Raw genomic sequence first — 20448 nt, forward strand, 5'->3', positions numbered from 1 at the left:
TCCGAGTGCTGCAGGTTTTGCAAAAAGCCAACCTTCAGTTCATGGAAATGTGGCTGCATCCAGTGCACACACAGTGCCTCCTGTTTGGGGGAGATGCCCAGGAGTGTCACAGCCCTCCCGAAGAAAGGAAACCCACCTCTGTGCTCTTAATAGACCTACATATGTATATACATATATATATATTTTTCTAATTTGGGCTCGACAATAGCTCCTACATTGTTAATGAATGCAAAATTTAGGCTCTCCTCGCAGCCCACGCTCCCCCTTGGATGGCGTCCACGCCGATGGGAGATGGCTGGGGCTGGTGGGGATGCGCGGCGGGCGGCTGGGCCTCCTCCCGCCCGCTCCCCTGCTCACGTGTTCTCACTCACCGCCTGCGCCGGAGCTGCGAGCGCTGCTTGTGCGTCTCACTCTCTATATTGAGCCTCGGAAATGTATTTTAGTAATTTGCACGAGAACTATTATGTCCCATGCTGGGAAAACTGTGTTTATGGTTCCTGCAGGGAAACAAGTTTATGAATTCCAGTCCACAACAGCTTTGCAGTTTCTTCCTCCTCTCTCTGTATCTTGGAGCAGTATCGCCAGAGCATCTCCAGCTTTGCTTGGCCTGAGCCTGCACTTCTCCCATCTCCAAAGTGCTCTGCAGTCTGGGTTGTTCAGGGCTGCCTGCGCAAGAATTCCTGTTCTGGATGCAGTAATAGATCCTGTGTACTCCACGTATTTGCCTCGGGGTGTGCAGTAGTGCTCCACTTAGGAAAACTCAATTGCATTTTGTTGCTGGTAGGGCTGCAAAGTCAAAATCCTGCAGCAGAGGGTATTAAGGGAGTAACTGAACTTGCCAAGGCCCACGTATGTTGCCTGATTAGGAAGGGAAAAGGAAACAGGGCTTTCTTAGCGTTTGTGTTGTCCTTATGGGATAATCCTTCTGGACCTAGCCTGTGAAATGAATTCAGATGTATTTGTACATGAAATCCTGCAGTGTTTTCAACTATAAACCTTAGGTCCAACATGCGCATCTGCAGCATGTTGTTTTGTTCGTTTCCTGATTTGTAAAAGATAATTTTGTGGTTAAGGAAAATTCTGACTTACTCCACCTCTCCTGCTGCAAGTGAGCTCAGCTCTGACAGTGAAGGTTCCATCGGGGATGCAAAGTTTTTAAAGCGCAGTTACCTTTTACTTAAATAAATGATTGCCTGTTTGCATGCCTGGGCAGCTCTTGTGTGCATAAGGACAGATGGACTTTTAAGAATTTTGACTGGCTGCAAGAGCGGAGAGAGAAGAGGAAAAGGTGGATCCGGATCAATTGGTTAATCATTAGGTAATAAGGAAGCCTTTTCCAATGACACAAATGAGGTTTCCTTTCCAGCTCCCGTTTCGCAGGGTTTGTTGCAGTATTCTTTTCCAAAGCAATGAGATTTCGCTGTTTTGATGTAAACATTCACTGACCCTCTATGGGGATTTGAAAAAGGCCTTCCCAGTCGGTAACTGTGATAAAGCTGTAAACGACACTGTTAAAGACCCTTTGAGGAGGAGGTTAACCCAGAAGAAGCAAATTAAAGGGTGATGTGCAATTTTAGTCATCCTTGGAGAAGGAAATGAGCACAGGCAGCACTGAACGTTAAACAATAGTTTTGGCTTTGCAAATATTTTTATGATTTTTTGCAAGTTCTGGGATTCACACGTTCTGCTACCACTCCATGGCTTTGTTTTGGATATGCTGGTTTAGAAAGTGAAGCTAGAGGAATAACAGCAATAAAACAGGAGCAGAGGGATGCCCAAGCTGCTTATTTAGTCCTTGTTCGCACAATAAATGAGAATATAGGGAGGTTTGGTGTGGGTTTATGCCTCTGTATTTTTCAACAGGGATGTTTTTAGACCCGGTTTACAAATGGGAACTGAGTCATCAGCAGCCCCGTAGGAACCATATGGGGCAGGGCGTTAGGGTCCTGGGGCTGAGAACATAACTTTGGCCAACGTGGGGTTTGGTTTGGTTTTGCTTTCCATCAGACTGGTTTCTTGCCTCGTTTCCGTTCATACTGTTAGTGTCCTGGTGCCTTTGTGCAGGTTTTCCTGAGGATTTTTTTGGAGGAGGAGAACATGTGCAGAGGCACCAGACTGGGACTCTTATCTGAGCACCAGGCTGCTCCTTCCACTGTGCCCTATCTGCCCCAGCAACCAGCACTGCTAAATATCCCGCCAGAAGCTCCGAGCTGAAGGCTGAAATCCCGTGCTGGTGCGATGGAGATGCCACCCCAGGCGCTCGTCCTTGTGCTTTGCACCCTGTCCCTTGCGGGCAGTGACCTGATACCTTCCCAACCCGAGTCCCCAAGAGCCAGTGAGTCCCTTGGAGGCAGCTGGGTGACTTCCCGGAGCAGGGAAGGAGGGATCCCTGCCAAGCCCTGCCGCGTGTGCCAGCTGGACGCCGGCCAGCACAGCCAAGCGCAGATCCAGGGTTTTGATCCAGCCCCATCCCCTAATGTAGGTGCCGAGTGATGACGTTCCTGATAGAAATCACCCCGCAGAGCACACTTGAAATAATTTATCACCCAGGAAGAAAAATGTGTGCTAAGAATAGCTTTTAATTACATCAGGTCGGTAAATTATCCCGCAGATTCACGCTCAGGATGAGCCTCGGCTACAGGGGACGTGTTAACTGCAGCATGTCCACACCTAGGATCCTTTGCTTGTGAATCGTTCTCGGTGAGTTTAGGAAAAGATCTCTGTATTTAGCTCCTTCAATGGAAAAATAACAGGCGAGCACAGTGGTACTTGCATAGTCTTGCAGTGCGTTTCTGCCCTGCAGGATGCAGGCTCCCTGCCTGCTGCCCTTGTTCTGGGGCGGGCTGGCTCCACGCAGGTGGCATCTCCCTTGCCCCTCTGTTGGGGACATGAACTTCCTGCTCAGTTCCAGCGTGTGAAGCCTTCGCTTCACCCCTTGCCTCCCTTTACTACTGCCCCAGGCAGTCTGGCTTCTCTCTTTAGGCAACACTATATTTCTGTGCATCAGTAGAGATGAAACAGATTTCTGCACAGAATTTTCTTAAACATGATGCTGGAAATGTATCAAAGAGTGGGGGAAGTGTCCCAGCTAAGTAGCAAGTTATTTTCACCTTGATTTTTCAGGAAATACTTTTTTAAAAGGCTTTCAGGGCAAATGAAGGAAAATTTCAGTTGAGTATCCCAAGGAGCAGTTTTAGAAAGAAACTTCGGAGTTCAGAAACTCCAAGCGTGTGTTTATAGAACTAAAATCATTTCTCCTGCGGTCTTGCTGCAAGATAACTCTTGCATATTGTACCCTTGTTAAATCAACAGCTTGGGAAGTCTGGAGCCAGGTCTGGCTCCCGAAAAATGGAAACACTTTCAGCATCACTGTCTGGTGTCATTCCAAACTCCTGCTAATCTTCCCTTTGCAGCAGCGGCTGGATTAGCCTGTGCTCACGCAGTCCGGGCCGCAGGGAGCAGTTTTGAAGACGACTCGAGTTGCAGCGTGATACGGGCTTAGTGAAAGCAGAGAGGGCGCCTGCCCAGCTCACATTTTAGAATAATCCTTGTGTACATCAGTGCCGAGTGTCCTGGTTGTATCAGTAAGCTGCCCTTAATCAGATCAGTATCTTTGCAAGCACATCTGCATCTTCTGTTTCTTTTGTTCACGTTTCTGCGTTGCAGATTGTCCCTTGGCGCTTGGCTTTGATTTGCAGTTCTTCATTGATGCAGGTTGTTTTGCTGTTTGCATCTCGTGGCCTAAGCGAAGGCTCTCAATAACACCCCCAGCTCCGCAGAAGCAGCAAGGAGAGGGGTGGACCGAAGTTCCCCATTTAACTGCCCACCGTGTAGGCTGTGACTTAGGCTGCCGTTACTATTATGGATTAGACAAGGCCATCAAGCTGATCATATTAGCACAGCTAATAGCACAGGCTGCAGGACTTTCCCAAATTAATGTCTGTGCAGGAATACTTGCTTTCCTTGGCCACGTATCTGTTAGTTTCGTTCTGCTTGTTTTTGAAAATGATTAACCTGTAAGGAAGCGACCTTCGCTATCGCAGCGACTCGCTAGGCTGTCCCAACTGTGTTTGCTAATGTCTCCGTCTTGGATCCGAGCCCAGCTAATGACTGCCAGGAATTCTGCTGCTGCCCTTTGACCATCCCTTGCAGTGCTGTGACAGCGTCAGGGTTTCCCTTGGTAGGCCTGGAAGTGGCAGCTTGTTTAAACCAAAGTAAGTTATGAAAGAAAGACCTGGGTGTCACGGTGGACAACAAGTTGACCATGAGGCAGCAGTGTGCTCTTGTGGCCAAGAAGGCCAATGGGATCCTGGGGTGCGTTAAGAAGAGTCTCCAGCAGGTCGAGGGAGGTGATCCTGCCCCTCTACTCAGCCCTGGTGAGGCCACATCTGGAGTATTGTGTCCAGTTCTGGGCTCCACAGGACAAAAGGGATGTGGACCTGCTGGAGAGAGTCCAGCGTAGGGCTACAAGGATGATCAGGGGCCTGGAACATCTGCCCTGTGAGGAGAGGCTGAGGGAGCTGGGCCTGTTCAGCTGGAGAAGAGAAGGCTGAGAGGGGACCTGAGCAGTGTCTAGAAGTACCTCAAGGGAGGCAGTGAGGAGGATGGTGCTGGCCTCTTTTCGCTGGTGACCACCAACAGAACTAGAGGTAATGGCCACAAACTGAAACACCAAAAGTTCCACAGGAACTTAAGGAAAAATTTTTTGACAGTGAGGGTGCCAGAGCACTGGAACAACGGGCACCTCCTGCCAGGGGCTGTGCGCTGGCCCCAGGGTTCAGCAGAGCTGTGCCTTCTTCCTCGCTCTTGCCAAAAGGTGGCACAGTGTTTTGGCTAACAAACAAACGTGCTGTTTAGAAAACACCCGTCGCGTCACTGTTTGCAATTTTCGGTGCCTTTTGACTGCATAGTCTTGTAATTAGATGGTGTAAAATACTTAACATGTTACACAAATATGTCAAAACGTATTAACAGCACAAATGTTCTTTACTACTTTCCTAAATACATTTCACAATGTGTTGCACTAGAATCCACCTCTTGTCATTGTTTATAAAACTGCAAAGAAGTTAAGATCACCGGGAACGAGATGATTAGCATCAGCCTGTCTTTCTCTGCTAAGAATATGTTTTATCATGATAATGTACAGAGTGAAGCATACAAATCCTTTCTCATCTAAAATGAGAAGACAGCCTGGAAAAAAATCCAAAAAATCATGTTTTTCATCATCACTCAGATTAGCTTCTTGCTGCTGCTGAATTCCCATTCAGAGCAAGGGCTTCCCTGCAGGCTTGGGGTTACCCCCAGGCCTTGCAGGCCTATGCACTGGATGTGACCCAGGCCCAAGGGGAGTTGCATGAATTCCCATGTTATCGCCCCTGTGATCTAGAATCATTGCCATAGAGTCACTATGGTTGGAAAAGGCCTTCAAGATCACCGAGTCCAACTCATGTAGGCAGCCCTGGGGAGCAAACATCTCCAAGAGACGTTTCTGGTCCAGACCTGCGAGCTTTCCGCCTGCCTTCTTTCCCCGTGGAGAGTTGCATGCTGTTTGCAAACTGAAACGATGCCGGTGCCACATCCTACACACGCTTCCCCGCGCTGTGCAAGCCTCAGGATTACTTCCATACGCAGCATAAGCTCTGCCGTTTCAAAGATCTAATCTAATAATAGATTGGTCTACATTTGCGGTGCTGCCAGAAAAAGACATATGTTGTCAGGCAGTCGAAGTCAGCAGCGGTGCCGGAGTGGGAATGTGCTGAAACATGAGGACGGCAGAAATCCAGAAGAATCTATCTGAGGTTTGGCCATCGGGCAACTAAAAATATTTTCTTCCTACATATATGCTTTCCACTTGTGCTTGGAGAAATACCATTTAACTGATGTCTCAAACCTAGTAAAGGGCAATGCCCTTCCTTTATTGGCTCTACTGTGAGAACAGAAGATGCTCTTGGTATCCAGCTTTTCCAGCTCTGAGTTAAGGGGCAAGAGGAATAGTTGGAGCAACTTGAATGAAGATGTAGGTATAGGTTAGCTCAGGAGAGCAATACAGTTGGAGGCTGCTTCTGTCACTGGTGGCTCCAGACACACAATGCCCGAGCTGTGCTCCTGGTGGCAGCAGGTCTGTACACATCCATGCGCAGGCACAACTTTGGGATCTTGGGATTGAGTTCTGCTAGTATGAGATGGTAAGAAATTCTGTTCCATGCAGTGTTTTGTTGTATAAAGGTTTGCAATTCAAATTCTTCTTTACCCCTCCGAAAAATACATTGTGGGCTTGCACTGAGTGAATGTATTCCCCAAGAAACCTCGTTTTCTTCCGTGCTGGTGAAAAGACTTTGCATTTGAATTCAGGTATCTGTGTGCTGCTGGCCTTTCCCAGAACGGCCATGAGGAGAGGATTGGGCTTTGTGCTGGTACATGAAGATGTGAGGCTTTGGTGTGCCTTCTGAGCCAACAATTATGGGATTTCGTCAGCACACATCCCTTAAATATCATCATTTTTAGATGTGTGCTAAGAAAATGGCATCTGTCACGTTCATACCCTTTCTGCTGGGTCAATGTGTGCATGCAGATGTGCATTACAGCTGTGGAACAAAATTTCTCCATCAATGCCATCGCTGATCAAGAAAACTGCATTTTTAATGTTAATGTTTCCTCCTTTAAGGCCGCTGGTTTCTCTCCAGTCAGCATGTGTGACTAGGAGAGTCAGTGATAGGGAAGAATTTGAATTCAGTGACTTCTCCGAGGAATTCATCACTGAATAATAAAAGAAATACCCGTATCTCCTGGGATCCACCTGGAGTATCATCCCTCCTTCTGCAGCACAGCTCTCCTGCTTGGGTCACCGGTCTCACAGGGCCCATTCCTGTGCAGGTCAGACGTGAGAATGAAAAATTCAGGCTGCTGCTGTTTTCTGCTTCTCTTGGCACTGTTCCTGAGGAGAGCTGAGTTAGTAAATGTGGCTGTCACAGTAGCTATTACCAATGACATAAAATAATTAAGTTGTGGTTTCTGCTGTGGTGGGGCCACTTCTGTGTTTCGTGGTGATACATCTGTGCTAGGAGGGAGAGTGTCACGCTCGATTGGCATGACAGAGGCTTCCAGGGAAGGAGGACAAGTCGCTTACGACAGGTTGTCTGATCCCCTCAGCTGCACGGTAGCAGGCTTAGAGCTACATGTTATTTCTTCTCGTTTTTCTCGTTATTTCTTCATGTGGCGAGGTGGTGGGGAGGGCAGCAGCTGTCTCATTTTTCTCTTCATTGTTTTCGGAGGGCTGATCTTCATCCTTTCCAACAGAAATCTTGGATGCAGACCTTCTGCAGCGCTCCGAAGTAGAGGCTTTCCTTGTTTGTGTGTGTGCAGTGGTAGCAGAGGTGTAGTGGGGTGGCGGGGGGGACCGGGATGCTCCCCTCCAGCGGACAAGATGATCCGGAGCAGGGGGAATGGATACCAGGATTTCAGATGGGAGATGGCACCCATGACACCTTGTCAGGGCACAAAGCAGGGGCAAAGAGGAGAGACGGGTGGTTGCAGATGAAGCACTGGAGGGTGCTCACCCTCTGTGGAGGGTGCTGCTGTCTGCAAGCCAGGTCCTCGGCTCTGCACATCTCGCCATAGGGCATGTGGTAACTAATAGAGTGGCTAATAACCAAGTAATAAACATAATTTCATAATAAAACTATAATAAAATAATAAATAAATGATAAAAATAAGTATAAAATAATAAAAGTAAGTATAAAATAATAAAAATAAAGTAATAAAATGAAGTAACAAAAGGTGTTTTACCAGATCTGTTCGTCCCTCAGGCTCCTCCTGCGCTTGGCCGGGGTGGGTGCAGGTCTCCGTCCCGAGCGCCGGGGCGGCCTCCCCTCAGCCCGGCTCCTAACCCTGCTCTCCTGCTCTTTGCCTCTGCCAGGTGCAAGTTCTTCAGCCTCACGGAAACCCCGGAGGACTACACCATCATCGTGGATGAAGAGGGCTTCCTGGGTAAGTGGCGGCATGGGCCACATCGCTGCGCATCCGCGGGTGCAAGAGGAGGGAAATGTGTCAATTCCCGCCAAGATCATAAACCCGAGTGTTTGTAAAGCAGGTCTCTGTAAGTACTAGTGGCACAGTTGTGAGAGGTGCTTTGATCACTTAAGCGCGCTGTCTCGGTGCCGTGCGAGGCGTTTCCTGTGCAGAACGGAGGGAGGCTGGTTCTGGCACAAGGGCGTACGGGAGTTTTAACAAGCAGCTCGAGCACGTTTGGGAAAGCAAAGCCGCTTGTGCGTTGTGGGCTGTGTTTGTGCATCGCTGCTGGGCTCCATCCTCAGGCCTCCGCAGCAGCCGCGTCTCCTTCCTCCGCCCCAGGGTCTCGCCAACCTCCCCCTTTAAAACTAACCCTTAAAGATGAGTAATTTGCATCATCCTCACCCTGACAAAATGCAGTGGGGTTGCAGAGCAGCCCCTTTGTCACTGGAATCCCACGCTGTGTCGCACATGGTGACTCTACATCTCTGCCCATGGTGGAGTCGTGGGGGTGCCAAGGAAGGTCCCTGACATGGGGTTGGGAGCTAGAGATGCTCGGCGTTGAGTGAGTGAGAACAGCCTGGCTTTGGCAATGGAAATAGCTGGTAATAACATTTATCATGCGGGTGGCTGGGTTTGCAGCGGTGGTGGAATGAGGAAGTGTTGGGCAGCTCGCATGATTTCACTCTTGCTGCTGCTCTTTGCAGTCAGTTTCTGAAGTCTGCAAAAATATACCAATTTGGAGGAAATTCATTAAAGTTGGAAATAGATGGATTTAATTCATGACTTAGAATTAGCTGTCGAGTGGCTACTGGTGACGTTGTAACACTCAATAGTTTTGTAATATCAAAACCCTAAGGAGAAAATTGGAAAGTGTGACATGTTTATTTAGTACACAGTGAAAGTTTTATATCCAGTTGCTTTGCTGAATTATTTCCCTCTAGGTTTGAGAAGTGCTCGTAACAGAAAAAATCATCACATTTTAGAAATCTATAATGTGAGCATAAATATTTTCCTGGGTCGAGACTAGGCAAATGGGTCTTTAAGATGCTGCTGTTTGCAGTTTGGGAGCTGGTGGTGATTGGAACTGCGAGTCACGTGTCCTGGTGTTGTTTCCAGAAGAGCTGGAGTGACCTTTATGTTCCTGCTTCCCAAGCGTGTTCCTGTGTTGCACGTGTTCCCGTGGCGCGTGCATGGAAATGTGGAGATGTCGCTGCTACCGGCGGTAGCATCAGCGTCTCTCCTACAAGCAGTTGGTTTGGATTTGGCTTCCAGGTAGGAGCAGGGAACCAAGCCTGTTCCAAAGGGCTTGGTCTAACACATGGAGGGCTGGATACAAGCGTGTCCCCGTCAATTAATAAATGGGGACGCCCGGCGCCGCAGCCTTTCTCCCCCGAAAATATCTGCAGTGCAAAACCGTAACCTCCCTAGCATTTGTGGACCAACTGCAGCCTAAATCTCTGCTTAAATAGCAAGAACCTCGCCTGTTCCCAGGGCTCACTCTTGGGCCTAGCCTCTGAATGAGAAAGAATTTTACTCAGCAAACAATGAGCAAAAAGCTCTTTGCCTGGCTGATATTGAGATGCATGAGGAGGAGTTTGGTTATGGGTCCTCCCGTGTGAAGTGTCTCAGGTATCGGGGTGCTCCAACAGCTGTGTAAAATCCTGACGTTTATCCCTGCCATGCAGTCAGCACGTGCCAGGAGAGCTGAGTGTCTGCTGCTCCCAGAAATACAGGACATTTTCTGTTTGGTTGGTTTGGTTTGGTTTTTTACCTTTCTTGGCAAAAACTGCGCAAAGTTTGGGCCATTTGAAGGGCAGCAGGGCCAGTATCCCTGTGTCAGCTGCACCAACCTGCACCAGCTTGGGTGTTTGGTTTATTTTACTTCTCTTTTTCATATTTTTCTCAAAACGTGTAAAAACGTCCTCAGATTCAGAACCACCAAACACTTTAGTGCCGCATTGAGTCGCTTTTTCAACAAGGTCAGGATGTCAGATCCCATATATAAAACAAACGAGAATTCAAGCTTGCCAATAAGCACAAGCCCTGAGCCCAACTACCTGGGAGCAGGCTCCAACGACCGTTTAAAATGTGAAGGGAAATAAGCTAACAGATGCATCTGCTTTTAGAAGCATTTCTGCTATGAAATCTTTCTCCTTTACGTTTTTATTGTGAGGAGGCCTTTGTACATCGAGGTGCTTGATTTGCTGCCTAACATTTGCAGCGGTAAATTCCTGGGCAAAGCCAGACGTTGCTAGGGAGAAGATGTTTTTGCTGTTAAACACGTGCACAATCTCTCCCTTTTTTGGATCTCTGTATTGGCCAGGAAAGACTGTCTGTGGTTTTCAGGTTTTTTTTTCCAAGTAATTTGGTCCCAATGACCTAAATGCAAATTTAAAATGTGGGGAATTGAGAAGTGAGTGATTCGGAATAGGTGTTTTGTTGGAAAGGTCTTTGCCACAACACATGGATACTTACATTGATTTAGATGCATGTCGAAGGCCTGCTACATACACGTGATTTCCATCCTCTCCCAAGAGGCAATGTAGTTCGGTGCTTTTGAGGGAAGGGGGAAGGATGGGAAATAGGGAATATTCCTAGGTCTGGTTTGTGTCACCTAGCGAAGGGAGCTCTTGAGCTTCTACTCAGAGCTTGCGTGTCTGTGGATTTGCTAATCTTGATAGTCCTTGATACCATTCCTTACGTTATTACCTGCCACTTGATGTCTTTTAAAGACCTATTTAAAGAAATACTGCATAAATAACACCTATTTTCCGCTGTTTCTGCCAGCAGATGGGCGTGTGTAGCAATCTATTTTTGTGTCTCTGCCCGTGGTGAGAGAGCCCAGACATCTCTTCCTGAACCACTTGCCTGGCCAGGACTTCTTCCTTTAAACTGATTGCATCTTGGCTGTTTCCTGGCCCTTTTCAAAGCTGGAGGTAGATGAGATCCAGGCAGAACTTAAGGGCAAGGTGGTTTTTCTAGTGGTTTGGCACTAACCACAACCTGCCAGCTTGGTGGAGATGAGCCAGGCTAGCAGAACGAGTAGTTGTGGGGCTGTAATTGGTATTTTTCTCTGATTTTTAAGGGAATTTGGCACTGGGCACGCTGTGCAGGATGAGGAAGAGCTGTTTCCCCCCTTCACAGCTGAGGAACTGAACCTAAGGGAGAGTTGAGGGACTTGCTCAAGAGGGACCAGCTCTACAGCGGAGACACAGACCAGACCCTCTTCCCAAGGCTGAAGGCCCTCAACCCTCATATCCCAAACTTGGCTGGTTGTGACCCTTCAGGTTTTAAGTCCTACTTCTCTCAGCTTCGTGACCTGGCTGCTCATGTCAGTGACTGGGTTTCCAGCCACCTTGCCATCCTCTCTGTAAAGGCTGTGGCCCTGGTCTAGAGAAGGTGAGTCTGCAATAACCTTCCACAAAGCAATGCCAATTTTGGCAAGCAGAAACGCTTCTTTACTGATCAGCCCTTGCAGGGTGCAGGCATGTGGCAGTCCCCAGAGTTGGGATCTGAGCAGGTTTGCCAGATTTGTTGGGTTTTTGTAAAGCATCCTGATTTTATGAAGACTCCACGGTTCGTGTGGCAATCCTGCTGCAATGTATCTAGATTTTTGGCTTTCTCTGGAGTCAGTTTTAATTGGTGAAGTTGTGAGGAATCAGAACCGTGAGGATGAAGTTTCTGTGTCTGCTCCAGGCTTATTTGTTCAACCTTAGACTAGTCCCTTGTTGTGGCTCAGTTTCCTCATCTGAAAAATAGGGATAATCCTATTAAATCACCTCATAACAGGCATTATAAAGATTAATTAGTGAACATGTGGAAATGTCTTGATAATGTAACAGGCAAGAGCCATGATAAATTGTAATTGAGGTAGCTTCTGTCCCAAAGGATTCCCAAGGCCTCTTATAATGGCTACATTTCCAGACCTATAGAATAAATCATCGCTGCAGTGGAGCAGACTAGAGATTATCGTGAAAAAAATAATACTGTTTTATAGAAAAAGAGTTGCATAATCTTTTACAGTCTCATATCTTCGTATTTAATCTTGCATAGGATTAAGTCATGCAGCCTCAAGGTTACAGTTGCACAAACTGTTAAGAATTTGGCAGCTTCATCTTCAAGTCCTGTTTGGAATGTGGTTATTTGCACTGCTCTTTCCATCCAGTGGAATATTGTCTGAAACACAGCTTTTGTTTTTTTAAGGGATTGTGTACTTTTTCATTTGAAAGTAGAAAAAGTGAGTCAAAGCACGTCCATTTCCTTATTTTATCTCCTATCTCCATGCCCTTAGTTTTTTGCTTCAACATGTTTGGCATTTCTCCTTGCCAGTTGAGGCGTCCGTGTCCTCTCCCAGTGCTCGTCCAGGCCGGGTCCTCCCCACCCTGGGCATGCGGATCCCGCCAGTGAAGCCTTTGCCAAGATGTGTCAAAACACCAGGAAAACTCTGTCAGGAAGCGGAAAACCCAGTGATTTCTGCACTTGGTGCATCCTGATTGCTGGAGACAAAATCCCGGGTTGTTCCAGAGCCTGTTGGGCTGTGGGCAGCGGGTTGGGAGGAGCCGGCACCCGTCGTCGCACTGTTGTCAGTGCCATCATCGGGATAGGGATGCATCCGATGGCATCTCCCGCTGGGCTCATCCCAGCAAAGGCCAGTCCAGGCTCCTTCCATGTCTCTTAGGTGCCAGCTCCAGCTCGCGCAGGTCGCGTCTGAGTTTGATTTTCCAGGTTAATGGCGCGTTATCCCATGAGGAGGAAGGAAGAGAGCTGCCTGACCTCCAGCTGTGGCCTCACGTGCGGTTCCCTCGCAAACCCTTCCCCAGCGCGGGTGAACGTAGCCATTATTTTTGGAGTTTACCTTAGTACTCGGTGTTTTTAGCCAAACATAATAAGGCTCTGTTTCTTCAGAGCGCGTTCATGCTTCCTGTCACACGATAGTCCCCTGAGGTAAGGCGTAATTTCTTCCCCCTGCACAGGAGGAAACTGATACATGGAGACCAAGCGGCATGTTTAAAGCTGCACACACGTTTTTGGTGGTATTCTGCACTTTTTGCCTTACCCATAGGTCCAGATTTCCATGCACTTCAGAGTGAGATGTTACTTACAGATGTATTCTCAAGAGATGAGCGTCTCCTCTAAAATACAAACATAGGGTTTTTTAGCAATCTTGCCTGGTAGCTGGCCACACGCAGGCGAGAAATGTGTTTTCATGTCACAACAGGTTGTGCATCATGCTGTGACGTTTTCTGTGCAGTGCCATTTCTTGGTAAATCAGGGTCTGGTCTGGCACTTACCCTAAGTGTTGTGTGTTGCAGGAAGCTACGAAAGGAGGCCACTCTAAACTCACTTTCCAAAGGGACACATTCCTGTGCACTTGACATGCTTGCGCCGGTCCCCTTGGAAATGCACTCCTCTCATTTTGTTTAATTTTTAAAAAGTCACCAGAAAGGCATAACCATCTTCATTTCTACGTTGCCATCAAAGTTTAACGGTACAGGGCTTGCAGGGTGAGCAGCAGGCTGAAAGTGAGATCAAAGCTGGGGACTTCTCTTAGTCCTTGGCGGCTCTCCTTGTGGGCACTTGTACCAGGTCCTTTGCTTGGGAGCCCCCGGTAGCTCAGGGGGTGCCAAGGCAAGGCCTGTGCTTATCGTGTGGATTCACGAGCTCCTGGGCTTTTATGGAGCAGCACGGGAGCTGCGCTGGGACAGCAGCACGTTGTCCTGTGGCCCCGTAGAAGAGGGGAGCCCCTTACGCTGCAGCCCCTCGCCGGGCACGGAGCCGCTCGAAGAGCCACGGGGCTGCTCGTCCGAGTTGGGATTTCAGGATCAGGCCCTGTGTTTGCACAGCTTCCCTCCATTCCAAGTTACCCTGGAGTTATTTAATTTCCTGACAGCTGCGAAAACAGCGTTTGCAGATAACAATGGCCTCTAATTAGGCAGCAGGCCTGAAAACAGCCCAAGGTTGTGTTGGACTGCGGTGCTAACACCTTGCACGCAGCTAATGCATGAACGAGGCCATGGGGCAGGCTGGATTCCCAGCCCCGTTTGGCAGAGATGGGTCAGTCTTGTGATACGCTGTGCATAAAGCCACTTCAGGACTGTGGTATCTATAAGGCTGCCTTTCAGCTGCAGCTGCCTTCCAGGAATATGTTTTTTTGCAGCCGAGGCTGCCAAGCATTTTGGAGACAAGCAGGCAACAAGACCTCGTAGGAGATGGACGTGTGTTTGGGGTAGAGGGGCTCTGCGGGGTTGTCCGTGTGCTGGCCCTGCGGCGGGTGCACGCGCTGCACAGCGGGTGACAAAACCACAGGTCACCCCTTCTTCTAAATCATTTATTCAATTCATAAAGGGTTTTTAGCATGAGGGGATGTTAATGAGGTCCAGGCTAAATCACGATTCCAGGTATGCTGGATGCCTCGATGGAAGTCTTGACCCCTGAATTAGAGCCTTGCTAATTGGTGGTTGGAGCTTGCAGACGGCGCAGTCTGTCTGCATCCTGTAGCGTGATGCAGAGGGCTCCTTTGAGGAGGACGTTTGGTATGGATGCTGCACACTCGTTTGCTTTTAGGTGACTGCTGTCCTGCTCAAGTACAGGGACGCGATGGAAGAGATATTGCTGCATCAATTACATCGTATAGTAACAGTGAAAACAACTTGTCTGCATTAATCTGGACCCGTGGAGATGCTAATCTGTCTGCGAAAATCGGGGATGTCAGCTCAGATTGCCTTGCAGCTCAGTGAGCGATGCCCCTGGGAAGCCCTTTGCGTCAGGCCTGCAAGGACAGGAGACAAGCGAGAAGGTTCATTTTGTTCCTCCCCCTGCATAGACACCCGCCAACCAGCAACCCAGGGCTTCCTAAAGCACAGGCTGAATCCACGGTACCGTATTTGATAGCTGTGAATGTACCAACCCCTGTTGAATTTGTCTAAACCCCTTTTGAAGCTGCTTCGTGCTTTCAATCTCTGGGACGTTTGGGGCAGCACCTTCAGTGGTGCCTGTTTGCAGGTCCCTTCCTTGGTCTTTTCTCTCAAGGAACCTCGTGTGAGCAAAGGCGTTTGGTTGGCAGTAACCAGCTTCCTTCATAGTTGCATGTAAACCAAACTCCTTTACCTTCTCTTCCATAATCCCTCTCCTAGCTCTTTGCATGTTATCTGGGCATGTCCCCAGTTGGGCATCTCACGGGTTCTGTTCATTCTATTTTGGGTTTATTCACTGGGATTTCCCTCACCATGACCCACTGAAATATTTTCATCCTTATTCTGCAAGACTTACTCATCCCTCTCCAGTTCCAGTTTCCCTTCTTCCACATTTACTGAATTTCTGAAGTTGGAACGAACTGTTTCTACGCGCTCCTGGGCTGCATTTCTTTGAAGTTGCTCTTGGAGTATGTGAAATCCGGGAGTTTTGCACATGGAGCCGCTTCTCCAAGGGCCGGGGGTGTCGGGAGCTCCGGCCACGTGGCTGGCAGCCCTGGAGGGGTCCCCGACACCTCCGTTTCTTTATCCTCAGGTCTTGTACAATGCTGGGCGTTGTAAGTGCTAAATAAATGGTAATCTCAGGAGTCCTGCTGAAATAACTGTGTCTCCAAGGTGTTTATTTCACAGTTGTTTTTTCCTTCTGCTTCTCCAGATTTGAGTTAGATGTTTATTTACTGAAACACTTGGAGCTGAACTTGTGTAATTAAGAGTTGCTGTTTTTAATATATAGATACATACCTTTGTGAACATGCATATGTTTTGTGTGTGTATATATATGCATACATATATATATGCATTCTATATGTATTCAGAGATACAGGAGGGGATTAAGCAAAAGCATTTTTCAGCTGTTCTTTTTCAGAAATCTGTCCTAAAACTCTGGCTTAAGGCTGCAAAGTCTTAAGCAGAATATTGTTTTTTCAAGCTTTAATGCATGCAGTGAGAGCATCTGGCTGGAGTCAGTGGTCCAGGATCAAGCCTAGGTTTTCCCTAGCTGGTGAAGGAGATGGGCAGCTCCACGTGGATTCCCAGCATCCCAAAGAGGTTCCGCAGAGGACGGGATCGCCGGGAGCTGCCTGCAGGGTCATGCTGCGGTGCAGCTGAAGCCCATGGTGATGCCAGGTTTGAGGTTTGGCAGATTAGTTTAAAAAAGGGAAAGAAAAAAGCAAAGGGGTGACCGTGGATAACCCCACAAGGGCTCTCTAGGGGGCTGCCAGTTACGGATGAGGGTCGGGGGCTGCGCTGGTCAGGATGCGGTCCAGGTCCTGGTCCAGGGCTGCTTTGGCATCACAACCAGCAAGCAGAAAACAAAGCAGCCTCTGGCATCAGCTCGTTGCTGTCTGCAGCAGCCCAGCTCCCACAGACATCTGCAGCGTGTCCTCACGCTCCGAACCGGAGATCCTTCTCTCTCCAGACAAATTCATCTTTAGCATTTATATAAATAGCTTGGTGAGCTAGGTGGGTGTTTCGATGTGCCCCCCTCCAGCTCAAATGCACCAAAGGCATTTGTGTGCACTAGGATTGGGACAGTCCACGCCAGCTTCTCCCATCCAGTTGGATGAAGGGAAACCACAAAGAGCAGCCAGTTGGCTTTCAACAGACCAAGCAGCATCTCGTAAACACGGAGTTCAAAGGAGCTTCGAGTGCAGCAGCCCCAAAGGAAAACTGGTGGCACGAGGCGGCCTGCAGCAGCAGCCATCGCTGGGCAGCGCCGGCGGCGCCTTCCGCGCGTTGGCACCTGCTCCATTTGAAGCATTTATGTTCTGCCACCTCGCGCTGGAGCCAAATACGGCCCAAATCCCTGCACGGCTCCGTGAAAGCTGCGGATGGCTTTAAAGGGCATAAAGGACTTCGGAGGAAGAGAAGGCAGCTGGAGGGAGCCTGGCTCTCCGCAGGGCACATGAATGTCCCACGCACGATGAGGACCATGTGCTGTGCTCACATCAAGCCCCGTTTTGTGGACCAGCCCTCTCGGGGGCAAGAAGGAGTTTGACTAAAGCACCCTGAACAATGTTGTATTTCCAAGGTGAGACAGAACTAGAGGTAATGGCCACAAACTGAAGCACCAAAAGTTCCACATAAACTTAAGGAAAATTTTTTTAACAGTGAGGGTGCCAGAGCACTGGAACAGGCTGCCCAGAGAGGTTGTGGAGTCTCCTTCTCTGGAGATCTTCAAACCCGCTTGGACGCAGTCCTGTGCCACGTGCTCTAGGTGACCCTGCGTGTGCAGGGGGGTTGGACTAGATGATCTCTAGAGGTCCCTTCCAACCTTGAGCATTCTGCGATTCTACAATTCTATGATAAGGCAGACAGGCTTAATATGAAGAATTTCCTGTTGGGAAATTTGTCAGCTTAATGGACTCGCTCTTAACGAGCAGATCAGGTCCCTGTTGCTGGATAGCAGCAAGATGTGCTGTTTCTGTTCTATAATTTTTGGTGAGTAGATGTGCCATAATCTTCCTTCTCTGCCAGCTCCTTTCTGAAGTTATTAAATAGCTCAGAGAGGAGAGAAATGTGGGATTAGATAGTAAAACCAAGCTGGCCTCTTCCCATGGAGGCAAGGGGAACAAGGCAGCTCGTTGTCAACGCAGATCCGATAGGACCTGGTCTCCCTGGGGTTGGCGGGATGAGCAGCAGGATAAGAGCTGGCTTCGCTGGGTGAGGAGAAGGCCCTTGCGCTCAGAAACGCCAGGGAGAAACTGTGTGGAAAACTCCTTCAACTACTGGTCTGAAAAATATTCCACAAAGGCTATTTTCTGCCCTTGCTTCTAATTACATCTTAAACATTAATAGCTGGAGCAACCGGAGCACCGCGCTCGCTGGTGTCGCAGCTCACTTGTAGCGATTTGTTCTGTGAGATAATGAACGGGGTCAGCAAAAGCTGGAAACTTCTTGTATGTTGGGGCTGACGCTGCTGCCTCGCAGTGATTTTGACCAGTGATTCCCATAGAAAAGCCTTAACCCCTTCCCTGCTTTCAGGAACCCGGGACGGGAGCCTTCCTGCAAGGCCACCTGACTTTTTCAATTGCTTTTTGATACAGCAAAGTGTATTTGAGCCAGTCTTGGGAGCAGGTGGGGGGGATTTACTACCAAATACTGATGCTGTTGCCTTTGGTGAGCTCCAGCCCCTTCGTGCTTTGACACAGGAGGTGTATTTGGACCAGGAGGAACCTTCACCCTCCTCCTCGTTGGAGCCAGTCAGCCCAGGTATGGCGTTTCTGCACGCTAGAAAGAGAAGAGGCTGGTGGGTGTCAGGATCTGGGGGCTGAGCGGAACCGTGTGCCCCCTCCAGCGTGCAGCCCTCACACTCACACCACGGGCGAGCGCACGATGTTGGTGTATGTGGTGTCTGGGTGTCTGTCACACGCACCAGCAAGGACGTGTTTGTCACACACTCTGGACAGCACAAAAGCCGGACGACTCTTCCCGTTGTTCCCTCCGCTAGCTCATGTGGTGACGGGTCTCAGCCATTGAGCCCCAGGGCAGAACCACGTGCAGGCCACGATGGTGCTTTGGTGGAAATGCATTTTTTTCCACAATGTGCTACACCAAGATGGTAATTGTAGTCCTGAGCATAAGTCAGCTCTGTGGTTTCCCACTTTCACTTGATATTGCAGCACTTTCAGCGTTTTTGTGTGCAGGATTGGTCCCTGTGTTAGAATGGGTTGATTGAAACAGCCTGAAAAGCTGCAGGCCCTAGGATGGTGGCTTGGAAGGAGCCTTCTACAAGGACCCCCTCTTTCCAGCTCTAGGTGCTAACAGGGTCCTTAAACTCCACCAAAGTGAGCAGGATATGGACAGGTGGTGATGGGTTTATGGTTGGACTTGATGATCTTGAGGGTCTTTTCCAACCATAATGATTCTATGATTCTTTGTGTCTTCGTCCTTTGCTGATTTTCAGCGTGGACACATTTGCAGGATGAGCTGTCCCACCATGGGTCCACCTGAGCATCACTGAATGTGTCACTTCCCCAGCATAGGTGAGTCCCTCCAAAGTCCAGGCCACCACTGCACACCTGACCCTGTGGAGATGCTCCTGACCCTGTGGAGATGCTCTGCAGATCATGACTTGCTGTACTGAGAAGAGGGATCATCCTTTTCATTAAGGGCCCATTTATAAATAAATATAGATTTAAAAATAAGGCAAGTTATAAAGGTTAATAAATGATATATTGTTCATCAGTGATTAGAGTCCAGCAGGTCAAGAGGTTGCTTTTCCCTGTCCAAAGTGCATACTGCCCACCACAGTAATGGATTTACAGTGTCCACTAGATGTGCAGGAGCCATTTAAAGGAGCTTGGCAAAGGCCACCCTAAAAACGGGTGAAAACAGCTGAAGAGGATGGTCTCCACTGTGTGAAGCAGCAGGATTAGGTAGAACATAGGTCTTTTGCCCCCTTGAAGTGTCTGGTGCTTTGGCAGAGGTTCTGTGAGCGCCGTTTGCTGTCGTGCAGACCAAGCTGCAGATCTTTTAACGGGCACCACTTTGTGCTGCTCCGTCTTTTGTCCTCTTTTTTTTAAACCTTTGCTTTTCTGCTGTCCTGCAGCAAAGCAGATGCCTCTCCCTGCATCTCAGGAGAGAGTAAGCACTTCTATAGGGGAAGTCCTTTTATTTGTTTTTCTTTTTTAATAAGTTACTATCTGAAATATGAGGACAGCGCAACTTTTTGCTCATCTTGGAAACCTGAGAGCTTGATTTGCTGCTCCATGTGTCGCCAGGGTGACCCCTGTCTCCATAAGCTCGGGGTTTTGGAGGGATTTTGCTCGGAGCTGGTTGGCAGCTTCCTCACCAGGGCGTTTAATGGACGGGCTGTTAATGAGCGGGAAGCGCACGGCGGGATCCGGCAACTGCCATCGGCTGCTGGGAAACACTGCCTGGCAGACGGGCAATGTTCAGCAGGAAAACTTACTGGTTTTCCTTGTTTTGACGCTTGATTCTGTAATATTCCCAGGCCCGGGTGACCCGGGTAGCTCCTGGGGCTGCTTTTCCAGCAGGTCAAGAGGTTGCTTTTCCCTGTCTAAAGTGTCATATTGCTCTTTAGGGTGGCGTGACGCGGAGCTTGTGCTGTGCCGCCAGCCTGGTGCTGATTTTCCTGCTGTTTGATTTTCCTTTTGGTGGCAGAGCATTTGCTTCCGCAGCATCTCAGTACAGCGGTAGGAACTGGCAAAGGACGGATTTCTTGCCTTTGAAAACTTCCCTCTTTTTCCAGGCAGCACCTAGTCAGGGAGCAGAAGGCTCTGCTGCTCTGCCAGGATGGTGGCTCGGGGGAAAAGATAAAAAGAATCTTCCCTTAGCAAATATATATATATTTTTAAGGGCCACTGATTGGATCTGATCTTGCCGGCAGGCAGAGAATAGCTCCTTTGGTTTGAGCTCGTCATCTTTTACACAGTGCTCCCCCTCCACCCGCACTCTATTTTTGTCTTCTGAGCTATCAACAGCAAGAGATAAAAAAAAACCCTCC

General features: G+C 48.7%; 1 protein-coding gene across 1 annotated transcript in view; it reads left to right on the forward strand.

Annotated features, from left to right (window-relative positions):
• CASTOR2 (cytosolic arginine sensor for mTORC1 subunit 2) overlaps positions 1–20448 on the forward strand; it is a 75694-nt gene that overhangs the window by 37532 nt on the left and 17714 nt on the right. Inside the window, exon 2 of the mRNA XM_088530097.1 lies at positions 7916–7986. Coding sequence (XP_088386223.1) covers positions 7916–7986 — 71 coding nt within the window. The remainder of the gene's footprint in view (positions 1–7915; positions 7987–20448) is intronic.

This window comes from Tinamus guttatus, unplaced genomic scaffold, assembly GCF_059628265.1.
Source record: "Tinamus guttatus ecotype Peru unplaced genomic scaffold, ASM5962826v1 Tinamus_guttatus_pri_ptg000356l, whole genome shotgun sequence".
Classification (NCBI taxonomy): Eukaryota; Metazoa; Chordata; class Aves; order Tinamiformes; family Tinamidae; genus Tinamus; species Tinamus guttatus.